This window comes from Sebastes fasciatus, chromosome 8 (assembly GCF_043250625.1).
Source record: "Sebastes fasciatus isolate fSebFas1 chromosome 8, fSebFas1.pri, whole genome shotgun sequence".
NCBI lineage: Eukaryota > Metazoa > Chordata > Actinopteri > Perciformes > Sebastidae > Sebastes > Sebastes fasciatus.
The window spans coordinates 24,719,322-24,732,456 of NC_133802.1; the positions used below are offsets into that span (position 1 = coordinate 24,719,322).

General features: G+C 39.2%; 1 protein-coding gene across 1 annotated transcript; it reads right to left on the reverse strand.

Annotated features, from left to right (window-relative positions):
- Nucleotides 1-1,026: 1,026 nt before the first annotated feature.
- On the reverse strand, nucleotides 1,027-9,286 carry otud3 (OTU deubiquitinase 3). Its single transcript, XM_074644590.1, has 8 exons — nucleotides 9,127-9,286; nucleotides 6,322-6,618; nucleotides 4,926-5,074; nucleotides 4,235-4,347; nucleotides 4,005-4,127; nucleotides 3,720-3,852; nucleotides 2,744-2,931; nucleotides 1,027-1,721 (listed from the first exon to the last, which is right to left on the reverse strand). Exons 2-8 carry the CDS (start codon nucleotides 6,525-6,527, stop codon nucleotides 1,557-1,559), a joined length of 1,077 nt encoding a protein of 358 aa, XP_074500691.1. The 5' UTR covers nucleotides 6,528-6,618; nucleotides 9,127-9,286; the 3' UTR covers nucleotides 1,027-1,556.
- Nucleotides 9,287-13,135: the final 3,849 nt, after the last annotated feature.

Sequence of the window (13,135 nt, forward strand, 5' to 3'; positions counted from 1 at the left end):
ACCATCTAATAGTGGTAGCTGTATATAGACGTCTACTTGGTTGTTTTATAATTTTTTTTAATCTCTTGTATAGCTCTCTTTGTTTGTGTTCTTGTTTACCAACATGAGTCTTGCTTTTTGATGTGTATAAAATTAATCAAATCATTTTAATTGTACGTTCTTTTACGCCACTATAAAGTTATTGGGAGAAAAATAACATTGCTTTCATTTACCAATGTAAATGAAAGCATTCATCGATAACCTGCAAAATATTCTTAAAAAAACTCCACTCTCAATATGATAACCAGGCAGCTTCTGAGCCGGCGGACAGCATCATGGAGTTGGCTCAAGCCTCTACTCCAAGTCCTCCCTTCTCATTTCCTGCATCACATTCAATTACGGCTCTAGTTTGTCAGAAATCATGTCTTTCTTCTTGTGTGCAAATTCTGAAACCCCATTTGTCAAATTATCAACATGCCAAGAACTGAAGAAACGCTGCTACTACACTGTATTGTGTGTTAAATCATCGGCACGCACACCAGACGGAGCTATCACACATATTGCTGGTGCGGGTATTCCCAATGTTGAGGCTTTTTATCATTCATCTACCTTAGTTAAATAATTACAATGAACTGTTTGACCACTCAAGTCCACCGTATCTGTAATTAGAATAACAGCCAGTCAAATACTTGATTATATGTTAACTGATAAGACTAGGCAACATTTGTACCCTGTAACACATTGACGGAGCGACTTTAGACATGAGGGGGGTAAAATCCCAAGAAATAGTTTTGACAAAGGGGTCGCCATGTTTGTTTTGTATGTAGTGACACCTCGGCTTCTTGCTAAAATGTGCCTTATGTCTGTTGAGCTCAAGTTTGTTGTATGTAGGTTATTTACTCCAACACCTGAGGAAATAAATAACTTCACTAAGATCTTTAAAGATGTCACAAGATGAAAATGTTTGACTCAGGTACCTGTAATTTGAGAAACACATGTCACCCTGGATAATATCTGATATATTATCTGGTGCACAAAAACAGAAAATTATCATTTATTATTATTTATTGCCACATTCCTTACACAGTGTTCATAACATTCATCCATCTGCCGCTCTTCCTTTATCTTCCTCCTCTGGTCAGATTGAACAAACAGAACCATCTGAAGGAACTCAATCTTGTGGCAAATGAAAAAGCCCAGCTGCATGAGATTATCTGTATGGTTGTCATGAAAAGCCTGATGTCCAGCATAGAAAGGGGGCTATAGGTAGCGTGGTAGGTAGATCTGTAGGTAGATCTGAGGAGGTTCTGCGTATGCCAACACCAACCAGGGATTGAACTGAATCAAAACCCAACAAAAAAACTGAAAGTCATGCTCTTTCACTCTGTCTTTTACAACTTTCACACATCTCTCACACACACAAGTTTGCAGGCACCGTTATACCGTTTGCAAAGAAACTATAGGAGTCTCTTTAGGAAAAGTCATCCACTGTGACTGAATCAAATTGGACTATGTGCAAAACAGCGTCAGCCACCGATAGCAAGAGTAGCAGTAGGTAATTTTGGCCATGCTCCAGTCTATATACTGAGAGTGTTTAGAGCTGGTACTAAAGTAACAGCCTCTGGCACGTTCTGGTTCTGGTCCTGACTTCCTTTACTCTGGAGGAACTTCTGCCGATGCCTGTCCTCCTGGCGCTTCTTCTTATCGTGCCGCTGCTGCTCTTTCCTCTGCTTGTTAGATACCTGAGAGTGAGGGAAACAAATAATGTTTTTAACTCAGTAATTTCACTTAAAAGGGACTGTTTGTAACTTCTTACACGTATAAATCAGTCCAGGTCAGTGTCCCATGCGCACTCGCGTGTGGCTACGCTGTTCAGACTCAGACTCCAACACAAACTACACAGAAGCACCAAAACTGCAAAGTTCTATCTAGTGAAGCCTGTCTTGCAAAACAGTGTTGGCCGCGGTCGGAGGACGCGGGGGAGACCGTAGCTTTGGTCTCCAGGGCCGGAGTCTCTGCTGTACTCTGCTCCTCTGCCTGCCTGCTTGCCTTCACTCAGACACCATACTCGTTCTCGCTATTTCGCTCCACTCCCACGTGCACTACACACTGCAGAAGAGTTAGTTTAGCTCTGAGAATATCTAGTAAATGTTCAGTGGATGTTTGCGCAGAAATATAAACTGCAGCTCCTTCAGACCAAACCAGGTTTCCTGTGTCTTACGAAGTGACGGGGCTCCGCAGCGAGAAACGTTACTGTCTCCGACCAAAACTCCGGTGTCTCCCCTGTTCCCTCCGACCGCAGTCGGGAAGCTGAAGCAGGAAAAGCCAAAACTAGGATCAGCAGTGATTCATGGAGAGACCTTCGTCTGGTCAGCTAACATTACTGCCAAGCAGGGGAAATATAGAGTGACATTGTGGTTTTAGCTGACGTGTGTCGCCTCACTGTTTTGAGCGATGCTCGTTTCATGTCTAGGTAGAGCGAGCACAAGCGCGAACTTGACGCTGACTTTCGTTGACTTAACGGCCACAGGTGTCGTTGTTAACAAGCATTTCTGATTCTTACAAACAGTCCCTTTAAACTGAGGTGTGTTTTGACCTGCTTCCCTACATTGTCACACATCTTGTTTAAGAGTAAGAAATGCTGCAGTCTGTCCATGATGCAGTGGTGTGAGGACTGGTCATTTTATGAGTGAGGAAAACGTTCAAGTCAAATAAAAAATGGACTTGGATTGCAAATGAATATGACAGTAATAAGTGAGTGTACCTTTGGTTTTTGTACGTTGCAGCCCTCTGCTGACTGTTTGTGCTCACTGCAGTCTGAGGCTGCAGATCTGCAGGAGGAGCAGGATCCTGAGGCACACTGGCCTTGGCACGACTGACCCAGCACGGAGCCTACAAGCCACTCAGCATTGATGGTCGCTGCACTCAGCTGGAGCAGGTTCTCCTCATCACCTGAGGCAGAAAATACACACACATGAACACATGAATAAGAGCCTGTGACTCCTGTGAAATGTTGAGCTATGTTACAACGAATTACTTCCCGCCTGAAACACATGAACACGACTCCCGGCCGCAGAAAACAATGTAATTATAGCAGCAGGCTGCACTTAGACGCTGCTTGGAGTGAACTACCTGTCGCACAATGCATTATGGGTGAAATAATACACGTTGCCACAGCGACACCACAGCGCACACAAGTACAGGTCAAAATAACAGAAAAGGTAACATAAACAGCATAAATGTGATGGTTAGACAGTTGAAATAGTTAGCTAAAAGTTAGTTAAAGTAAAGGATAAACAGTTGAAATAGTTAGCTAAAGTAATTGGTAAAGAGTTGGAAGAGTTTGATAATTTTTTTTTTTTTACTAAACTTAATGGGTAAACAGTGGAAATGGTTAATTAAAGGTTAGCTCAAAGTAATGGAAAAAACTGTTTGACATAGTTAGCTATAAGTCAGCTAAAGTAATGAATAAACAGTTGAAATAGTTAACTAAAGTAATGGGTTACAGTTGAAATGGTACTGACCTTCTAACAGATTGTTGTCATAGCAACAAAACTCTCACCTCAGGGAGAGGTGGCTAACTTTCCCACCTCAAATTAAGTCAGTCTTAATATTTATGAAACAGACAGACTTTAGAGACTAGTCTTAAACAAATGTTATGCAACTGCCCCCTAGTTGTTCCCTTTTGCACTGACGGTCTAATTCTTACGGCAGCTAATGAATCAAGTGTAGCTTCTGACCCTGGATTCCTCGATTCTTGATGGAACTCAGGATCACGTTGTCCTCCTCTGAGGCTGTGGGAGAAGGGTTTTTTCGTCTGTCCCTCTGACCGTCCCCAAACTCACGCTGCTGGCCTTGTGAATTCTGCAGATTCTGGAAACGGCAAGAGCGAGAAACCATCAGAGACACATGGGTAAAGGGTGCATCAATAGCTGTAAACATGACATGATGCACTCTTGACTATCTAAAGAGGTGGACCTGGAATTTACTAAATTGGGGATATATGTCCATTGTATATTACATACCTCTATGCGGAGCTGAGCAGGATTCTCAGAGTTGTCTCCAGTCCGCCTCACACTGTCGTAGTGATCTCCATAGCGGTAGGCAATGTGCAGTTCTCTGCATGTCTGCTTTTCTACACCATTTATCTGCAATGAGAACAGAACATTTAAACTGTGGTGTCCCAAAAGGGAAGATTTCATCATTAGATTATGCGACATCATTTCAAAGTCTTTGCCTCTGCCTCTGTCCCTACCTCCCACAGTGGCGTGTTGAGCTGATGGATGACCACTTTCACCTGTTGACTGCGAGCAAAAGCCACAATAGCGTCGTTGCCAGCAAACGTACCAGGTTGCGAGAGGTTGGACACTGGGTGGAAAGAAGAAAAGAAATGACTCTCAAGGTAATCTTTGATCACACAGTATTTTTTTCTCAAACTTTCTATGGTGCCATCACAGCTGATCTACAGTATATCTCCTAAAACACTATCATTATCGTTGTGACCAGTTTAACCAACGTTTTTTTTCCCCTTGTTTTATTTATTTTTTAGAATTTTTAGAGGCCTGAAAATGTTAAATAATCCCACAAGTAAAAAAAGCAAACATTAGAGGAGCATCTGGGAAAAAAACACAATATTGTGTGCAGCAGAAATGTTTTTCTTCTCTCCTATGTAGCAAACCTTCAGATTTGTCTTGCAACCCCTTATACAAGGTCTCCACCCACAGGTTGGAAAACACTGGTATACAGCATCTGTAACTCCATTGCAAACAAAACTGAGGACCACCAAGGGTCACTGCATTTCTGCTGGTCAAAATGATCTCCCACTCAATTCAATGGACTTCCCCATATACAGTAATATGACAGAATAGTTCATTGTGAATGAGGCATCAGTAAAAGTCTCCTATCTGATCACAGCATTTTATTGTTTTTACTTTGTAATTTCTTACAGTGCTGTGAAAAAGGAATGTCGTCCTCAACAAAGGGTTCAAAGTCTTGTCGATGGGACATCATAAACTGGACAGTCTCCTGTCTAAGCCGCAGATGACCCCGGGAGTGACCCTCTAACTGGTCACCTAGCGCTCTGAACAGGCAGTTCCTGCAAGAAACAAAGACAGTGACTGGTAAGTCCCCACACACACACACACACATGACTGCTTATAGTTAATGACTCAGTGTCAAGGTTCTTGGCAAGTATGAAGGTAAAGTTATGTTTAAATCAAAGGCTTATATTCCACTGGTGCATTCATTAGAGATGGCATTAGCTGGCAAGTTTCTGGGCTTTGGCCAATAACACTGACTGCACATCACAAGGCTTCCTGACCTTCTGCCCAGTAGTAAACATGATCGATAGATGCAAGACTGTATGGTAAATCAATTCCCATCTTTTCATTAAGCTAGAGAGATCTAAAGACATTTCTTTTGTTGTTTTTAGGGCTGGCCCCTCTTGGTCGATTAGAAAATGAATTGGTCGTTTTTGTGTTAGTCGACTAAGATTTCTTTTGTCGATTAGTCATTTTTAAAGTTTTTTTCATGCTGAATTACTCATTTCCAAGAAACTTATGAGCACATCTCTGGTAAACACAAGATTTAAAGTGGTGCTTTTGTGTGATTCTTTGTGGAGAAACTCATTTTTACAGATCTGTCGATTATATCAACTATTCGATTAGTTGACGAAATCCTAGGAGTGTTAGTCGACTAAGAATTTCTTTGAGGAGAGGACAGCCCTAGTTGTTTTCCTATCGTAATGGCACAATACTGCTCAGTTGGGGAAGACAAATGTTTCAGTATTGATGAGGATTATCAAATTATGGCTCGTGTCATTTGCTTCTACTACGTAGCCGTTATGCAGCTATAAACTGTACATTGTTATTGACTTTGGGCTGGGGAGATGTAGGCACAGAGGTTGAAGACATTATGTTCCTCTACCAAGGCATCCTGGTTACTCATGATGGGACAGTTGTGTCCAGCTTGAAGCTTTCTTTATTAGTGATGAGAATTACAGGTCTTTGAAGGGAGCCGGATCTTATGGCTCCGTTCCATTCCCCTCTCTGTCTGTTTGTCTGTCTGCTTTTGTGTGTGTCTGGCAGCGCGTTGCGGCGCTTCCACCTGTCTCCCGGCACTGTGGATCTAGGACAGGGAGTAAAATTTGGGCGTAATAAAATTTAATTTGTACCAAAGAGTCGTTCAAAAGATTTGGTTCGTTTGCGAACGTGACATGAGTTTTCTGTACATACTAAGACTTAAGAAAAATGTGTTGCAGTATCAGTGATGGTAAACAGGTAAAGGACAACACGGAGGGAGAGAAAGCACAGCTAGATCTCACAATCTTTTTCTGGCTCTTACCCATCTCCGGGGACTTCTCTCAGCTTGAGCCCCAGGGCCTGGAGCTGGTTGGAGAAACTGACAATTTCTGCTCCTTCATCGCCATCCTGAGGCCGGTTCTTGCGGTCCTTTACGATGGCCCTGCGTGCTGCCCGCTCATCCCTCTTGCGTTCCAGTTCGCTCTTCTTGTTGCTCCGTAAAGGTTTCGGCGTCTGCTTCCTAGACATGTTGGCTATAGTAGTTTTTGCGGGCCTACAACACCAAAGTATGTCTTCTTATAGGAATGAGCTGGCACTTGCATCAACCACTGCCAAACATCTGGAACCGATTTAAAAAGACACAGAAACAGAAATGAAGTTTTGTCATAATTTACCAAGGTTGTCATTTCAACCAGTTAGTCTTCTGTGAAGCTGTAATTTGAAAGAGATAAACATCCTGTCATAGTCTGTCCCTGATATAAAAAAGACATTATGCAAAACTCCATCAGGAACTGTGACACTTTTATGCGGAAATTTTTAGACTATACATATGGAGACATACATATGCTTTGTACAAAAGAGTGCTCAGGGTGCCGATTTCAGGCTACGATTCCCTTAATTTAGTGTTATTATTACCTCTAGTTCTTGATTGCCTGAGGAGCACTCCATCATTAACACAGACCAATATGATCATGTGGAGCACAAGAACCCGCCCTAGTAGTTACCGGCATTGTGTTGAGTACTGTTTCCCGTCGATATGCGTTTCCCCCTACCTAAACCTGAATCAACCCTTATCCCTATCACTACATGCGCTGCCACAAGAGGGCATTGTGAACTTGGTAATTATTCCTGTTTTAAGAAGGCAAGCTATTGAGGTGCCCATCATTCTAGCTTATTTACCATTGGTGCTGTGATATTGTTACTCTTGCTGTACATATTTATATCCTTCCCACTTTGTTATTATTATCAGTAATAATATTATTATTATATTCTAATTAGTTAGTGGACTTGTTGTCGTGACGAATCACAGTTTATAGTATTGTATTCTGCTTCCTATAAACCACACCTACCAATGATGCATCTTCCTGTAACCTTTACATACAAATTCTTGCAATAAATGTGAGAAAGTGTTTCCTAAGCCAGCTACCCAAACAAACCCATATTAAGCTTAACGTTACTACTAGCCATGCACTATGTATTTTGTATGATTCTCTGGTGCATACTGGCAAATCCCAGATATGAATAATATATTAAGCAACATTTTGTTCCAGTGTTATCTCAGGCTAACTGCTGCTATCCACTGTGTGATTTGATGAAAGCATATTGTCTGAGTATCAGGACAGCTTAGTAGGTAGGTAGGTAGGTAGGTAGGTAGGTAAGTAAGTAGGTAGGTAGGTAGGTAAGTAAGTAGGTAGGTAGGTAGGTAGGTAGGTAAGTAGGTAGGTAGGTAGGTAGGTAGGTAGGTAGGTAGGTAGGTAGGTAGGTAGGTAGGTAGGTAGGTAGGTAGGTAGGTAGGTAGGTAGGTAAGTAAGTAGGTAGGTAGGTAGGTAGGTAGGTAGGTAGGTAGGTAGGTAGGTAGGTAGGTAGGTAAGTAGGTAGGTAGGTAGGTAGGTAGGTAGGTAAGTAAGTAGGTAGGTAGGTAGGTAGGTAGGTAGGTACTTTATTAATCCCAGAGGGGAAATTTCTGAGTTACAGCAGCAGAAGATAGAACAAGCACACAACAAGATTAAGAATAGAATAAGAAAAAATAAGATAGAAAATAGGCATTAGCAGTAAATACTCTTAAAAGCTGGTTAGAAAGTGCAAGAGAAGTGGTGTATAGGGTAAAATGTTTAGCTAACAAATTGAAGACTGCATCCAACATAAAAGGAAAAAGTCTTATTTCGGATTTTCTCACACTTAAGGGATGATGTTTGAGATATTATGTGATGCTAAAACAATATTAGCGTTAACTGTATTAGGTTGTTGTTTATTACTGAAGCTACGTTAACTTAAATAACAATTAGACGAGTTTCGTTATGTAGCTAGCTAATGTTAACTAGTTAATAGTATTGACGTAAACTAATATATATTTTTTTTATTTCAAAACTACAGTATCCATAGTAACAGCAGAAAACATTAAAAACATTTACATACAAAAGAAGCATAGCGAAAACATAAACAAAGAGCTGTGCCAAACATAAAAGGACAACAAAAATGTAATAAACATAAAATAATAAAAACAAACAATAAAAAAAAATAATAAAAAAAGACCACGTGAGAGTATGATAATAATTTCACCTAAAGAATTTAAAGATATTGAATATATTCATTGTTTTCATTCAAGAAATTGTTGACAGATATAATTTAATTTCTTTCATAAATACAAAGAAATTAGGATTTTTTGGGGGGTAAATTTACAATTTGTGAATGTGAAACTTTGCGAGATTTAAAATTAAATTAATAAGAAAAAATGCATTACTGTCTATAGTACAGTGCAAAATCTGATAAAATGTTAACAAGTATAAAATTATTGACATCTTTCCACATTCACATGTAAATCAATTTACAGGACCAGAATAAATGAGAGTTTCAGGATGTGATTCGCAGAAGGAACAATTTACATCTATATGTCACTCTATAACTTGTGTAAGGAACGTTTCAGTGGATATAATCACGTTAACTAGTCACAAAGTACTGAGTACTAGCAGTATAGTGACTCCTCAGATGAGCTGTTAGCGATCATGACAGCTAACGTTAGCAGCTAGCTGATGTTACGTTACATAACAGATCACATCTCCCTGCTTGTAACACTCACTACAGAGTAAACAACTGGACAACTCAACAGGTAAATATACTAGATGCTTACCTTTAACGAGCTGCCTTCTACAATATATGAATATGATTCGTTTTCTTAGAAGATAAATGAATGTAGTAGTGTCCGCTTTTGTTTACAACTGAGCTTCCGCATACGTATGTCCGTGTACGTCACAACGTACGTAAGGCGGAATGGGCCAAACTGCAGACAGCGCGACTGACGTCTGCACGGTGTGTAATTACTAATTTACTAACTACACTAAAGCAATATATATAATCACGTCTTGAGGAGTTTTAAAGAAGGCTTTGGAGGATTTTTATGTAGATTATTACGGTATTAAGGTAATCAATTAAGCAATCACTGAAAAGATCATCATCAACAACTATCTATTTATCTATCTATCTATCTATCTATCTATCTATCTATCTATCTATTTATCTATCTATCTATCTATCTATCTATCTATCTATCTCTCTATCTATCTATCTATCTATCTATCTCTCTATCTATCTATCTATCTATCTATCTATCTATCTATCTATCTATCTATCTCAGAATCAGAATCGTGTTTATTGCCAGGTGTAAGAGGTATACACTAGGAATTTGCTTTGGTTTTGTTGGTGCAAATAAGCAGTATAATAACAAAAGAATAGATAAAAACTTTAGAATAAAATAATAATAATAAAAAAAGAATATATCTATCTAAAAAATAGATAATAGAAATATATATATATATATATTATATATATATAATAGATAGAAAAATGTATCTATCTATCTATCTATCTGATAGCTGTCCCAAGTCAAAAAGCTCTGAGTCATCATATATATATTGCAGACTGTGACTCAGGACAAAGTAGGAGGTTGAGTTACGGTTTTGAAAGAAATGTTGCTCCTGAAAATCACTCCACACACTCTGCTCTCTCCTCAACTCTTAGAAAATCTGCTCACCACCAACTCCTTCTGACTCCACACGGTTGGTGGAAATAATGTGGGGGAGGAGTGGGCTGAGAAGCAATAAACAGGATATTTGCTATGTAAAAAGAACAGCAGACACACTGAGACGAGAGAAAAAAAATAGCCTCGAGACATAAAACTGCATCAGAAAAACAGAAGGAAGCAGTAAGACTACTCTATTTCCTAAAACTAGAAAACACCAAACCAGCTGGTGTAACAGAAACCGGACATACATATGCAGTAGTCGGTTGGTTTGTGGTTTATTATGGACCTCAGTGAGTGATGGCATTGTGTGTTAACAGATGTAATAGCCTGAAGGCTCACCATGCATTTGTGCATGTGCAGCAATCAGCGTCAGTCACCTGAGTGGAACGGAGGAGCGGTCAGCCAAGCGTGGACAACAAATCATTTATACTGTAGGGCTATGACATTTACAGTATGTTTGTGTGTGAGAGAGAGAGACTCAGATCATACAGGAAGAACCTTATGACTTGATATCAGGCTAAAATAGTAAGCTACATTATGTCAACTGATTTCACAATGTTATATTTATGACTGAAGACATTTTTTAGAGACACTTGCAATCTTTGTCAGCTTTACTGACTGGCTTCACTGTGTTTTGGACTGAGATTTGTAGCGGGCTCTGTTTTAAAGCTAGAGTGAATATATTGCTATCATATGAAACAAGAAAACCTAAGGAATTGGTAGCCTACCAACCATGTCATACTAGCTTGTCAAGAAGGAGGCGAAATAACGCTCCTAACTTGCACTAAATTTTGGCGAGGAAAAATTGGCATGACCATATTCAAAGGAGTACTATGACCTCTGACCTCAAGATATGTGAATGAAAATGGGTTCTATGGGTACCCACGAGTCTCCCCTTTACAGACATGCCCACTTTATGATAATCACAAGCAGTTTGGGGCAAGTCATAGTCAAGTCAGCACACTGACACACTGCAAGCTGTTGATTTGAACATATTTTTATGCTAAATGCAGTACCTGTGAGGGTTTCTGGACAATATTTGTCATTGTTTTGTGATTTCCAGTAATAAATAATACATACATTTGCATAAAGCAAGCATATCTGCCCACTCCCATGTCGATAAGAGTATTAAATACTTGACAAATCTCTCTTTAAGGTACATTTTGAACTGATAAAAAATTTGAGATTAATTTGCGATTAACCGCAATTAAATATTTTAATCGATTGACAGCCCTACTTGGTACACTTGAAAGGCACTCCCAAACCAGCTAACTACTCCGCACATAGACAGACTGAACTGCATATTTTATACATTACGGCTTACAGCTGTTATGGTATCGGTGATGGTATGGTATGGTTGTTTATGGTTGTTTTTTTTAATGTAAGCATGTTTGGTCACATTTATCTGGAGCTTTGTTAGTTGTCTCATGTTGCTTCAGTGATTGGCTGGCCACTTTTGACAAAACTCTCATTCAACTTTGAGTTTGTAACTACACGAATAATTGTGATAGTTCTGGGTTCAAGTCATTTGACTGTTAAATGTTTACATTACCCCCATTCTACCTCCTGTAGATTTTAATTAGAGGCTGCTACACTGGCGCCCAGCTTGGCAGTGTTTCCTCACTGGGGGAGGTCGAAGTGAAGTAACACCAGCAGTGTGCCTGTGGGTGATGACAGCAGATGTTTTCAATTCTATACCAGCAAAGGTCACTTTATAAAGAATACCATAAGATTGGTTGTTGATTATTTTGCCAAAATGTTTCCTTTTTAATAGTTAGTACAACATGTTTTTACAACAATTCAGAAAATGTATTCTATTAAAGCAGCTGGTAAATGCAGGCTGCTGTGTGGTTGCTGTCCGCGGTGCTGAAACAATGTATGTCACTGCAGTGATTATTACACAGATGAACAAAAACATTTCTCTTGTTCACATTGTTTACTGAGGCTGGTTGGTTGGGCTGCTTGCTACATTTGGAGACTGTTGGTCTAGATTTTACCTTGACCTTTCTCCTCAGGTTCAAATTATATTGGATGCTTTGTAGTTTTGTCTGAATAAGGAATGGTTTGCATTTGTTTGTATTGTCCAAAAGTTTAACCTGACACACGTCCACATTTGATATTGCACTTTTTAAAACAATATTGCTTTCAGGACTGATATCTTCTCTAAGATAGGTTAGTGAGCTTTATCTCATAGTTGTCACAAGATAACATGATATTATATTATGTTTGCAGTCAGTGATAACTGTTTCGCTTTGACCAGAGAAATTTAGTCAGCTTTAAAAGGTCATTAAGTTTTTGAGGAAAACTATTTTGAGTGTGATTCTCAAAGAGGGGTCCGTGGCACCCTGCCAGGGGGTCTGCGAAATAATTGACTATAAATGATAAAATTATGCTGTATCATTAAAAATTGCATAATCTACAGATTGGGACCAATAAAACACAGATATATTGTCCATTACTCCAACCCACGTTAGCATTGGGCCAATAAAAACCCTGATATGATTGTGATCCATCACGTCAATCTGTCATGAATCACCTCACTCACTATAATGCAGATATTCCAATCAAAATTTCCTGAAGTAATATTCTTAATTCCTATGATGTGCTTTGCAACACTGTTATGATAACATCTGTCATGATTTGTTCAGAGCCTTCTGCCAATTATTTGAACAAGGAGCAATACGTTTTAAAGTTGAAGCACTTAACTGAAAGTCAGCATTAAACATAATAGTTTTAAATGTCTGAATTCATTATAGGACATTGGTAATAACATGATTCAAATTGAAATGTGTTTCTGTTTATCGCTATGAAACAGGTCTGAAGGATTTAAAATCAAAAGTTTAACAATACAAATAGTTCCAATGACTAAGAGTACAAATGGTAGTAAACATATTATGCTAAATTACGATTGTCGATTAATTGTTATGATTATGAAAAGTTCGAGAACCTCTGTGTAAGACGATGCCAATTTGTGAAACTTCATTCCTGTGGTTTTAAGAAAGAATATAATCCACAGAGAGAGGAGGAGGATTGATTGATGATTTTTTTTTATCAAAGACTCACTTTGGGACATGCAGGATAGTAGGAGTAGAAACAGCAGGGATGGCACCGAATCAGA

Bases quoted from the DNA above. Each gene is read 5' to 3' on its own strand.
- otud3 (XM_074644590.1), bottom strand. From the start codon at position 6,527: ATGTCTAGGAAGCAGACGCCGAAACCTTTACGGAGCAACAAGAAGAGC. The intron at 5,075-6,321 runs GTAAGAGCCAGA...TGTTTCTTGCAG, and splicing joins AGAGAAGTCCCCGGAGATGG to GAACTGCCTGTTCAGAGCGC. The intron at 3,853-4,004 runs GTATGTAATATA...TGCCGTTTCCAG, and splicing joins CTGCTCAGCTCCGCATAGAG to AATCTGCAGAATTCACAAGG.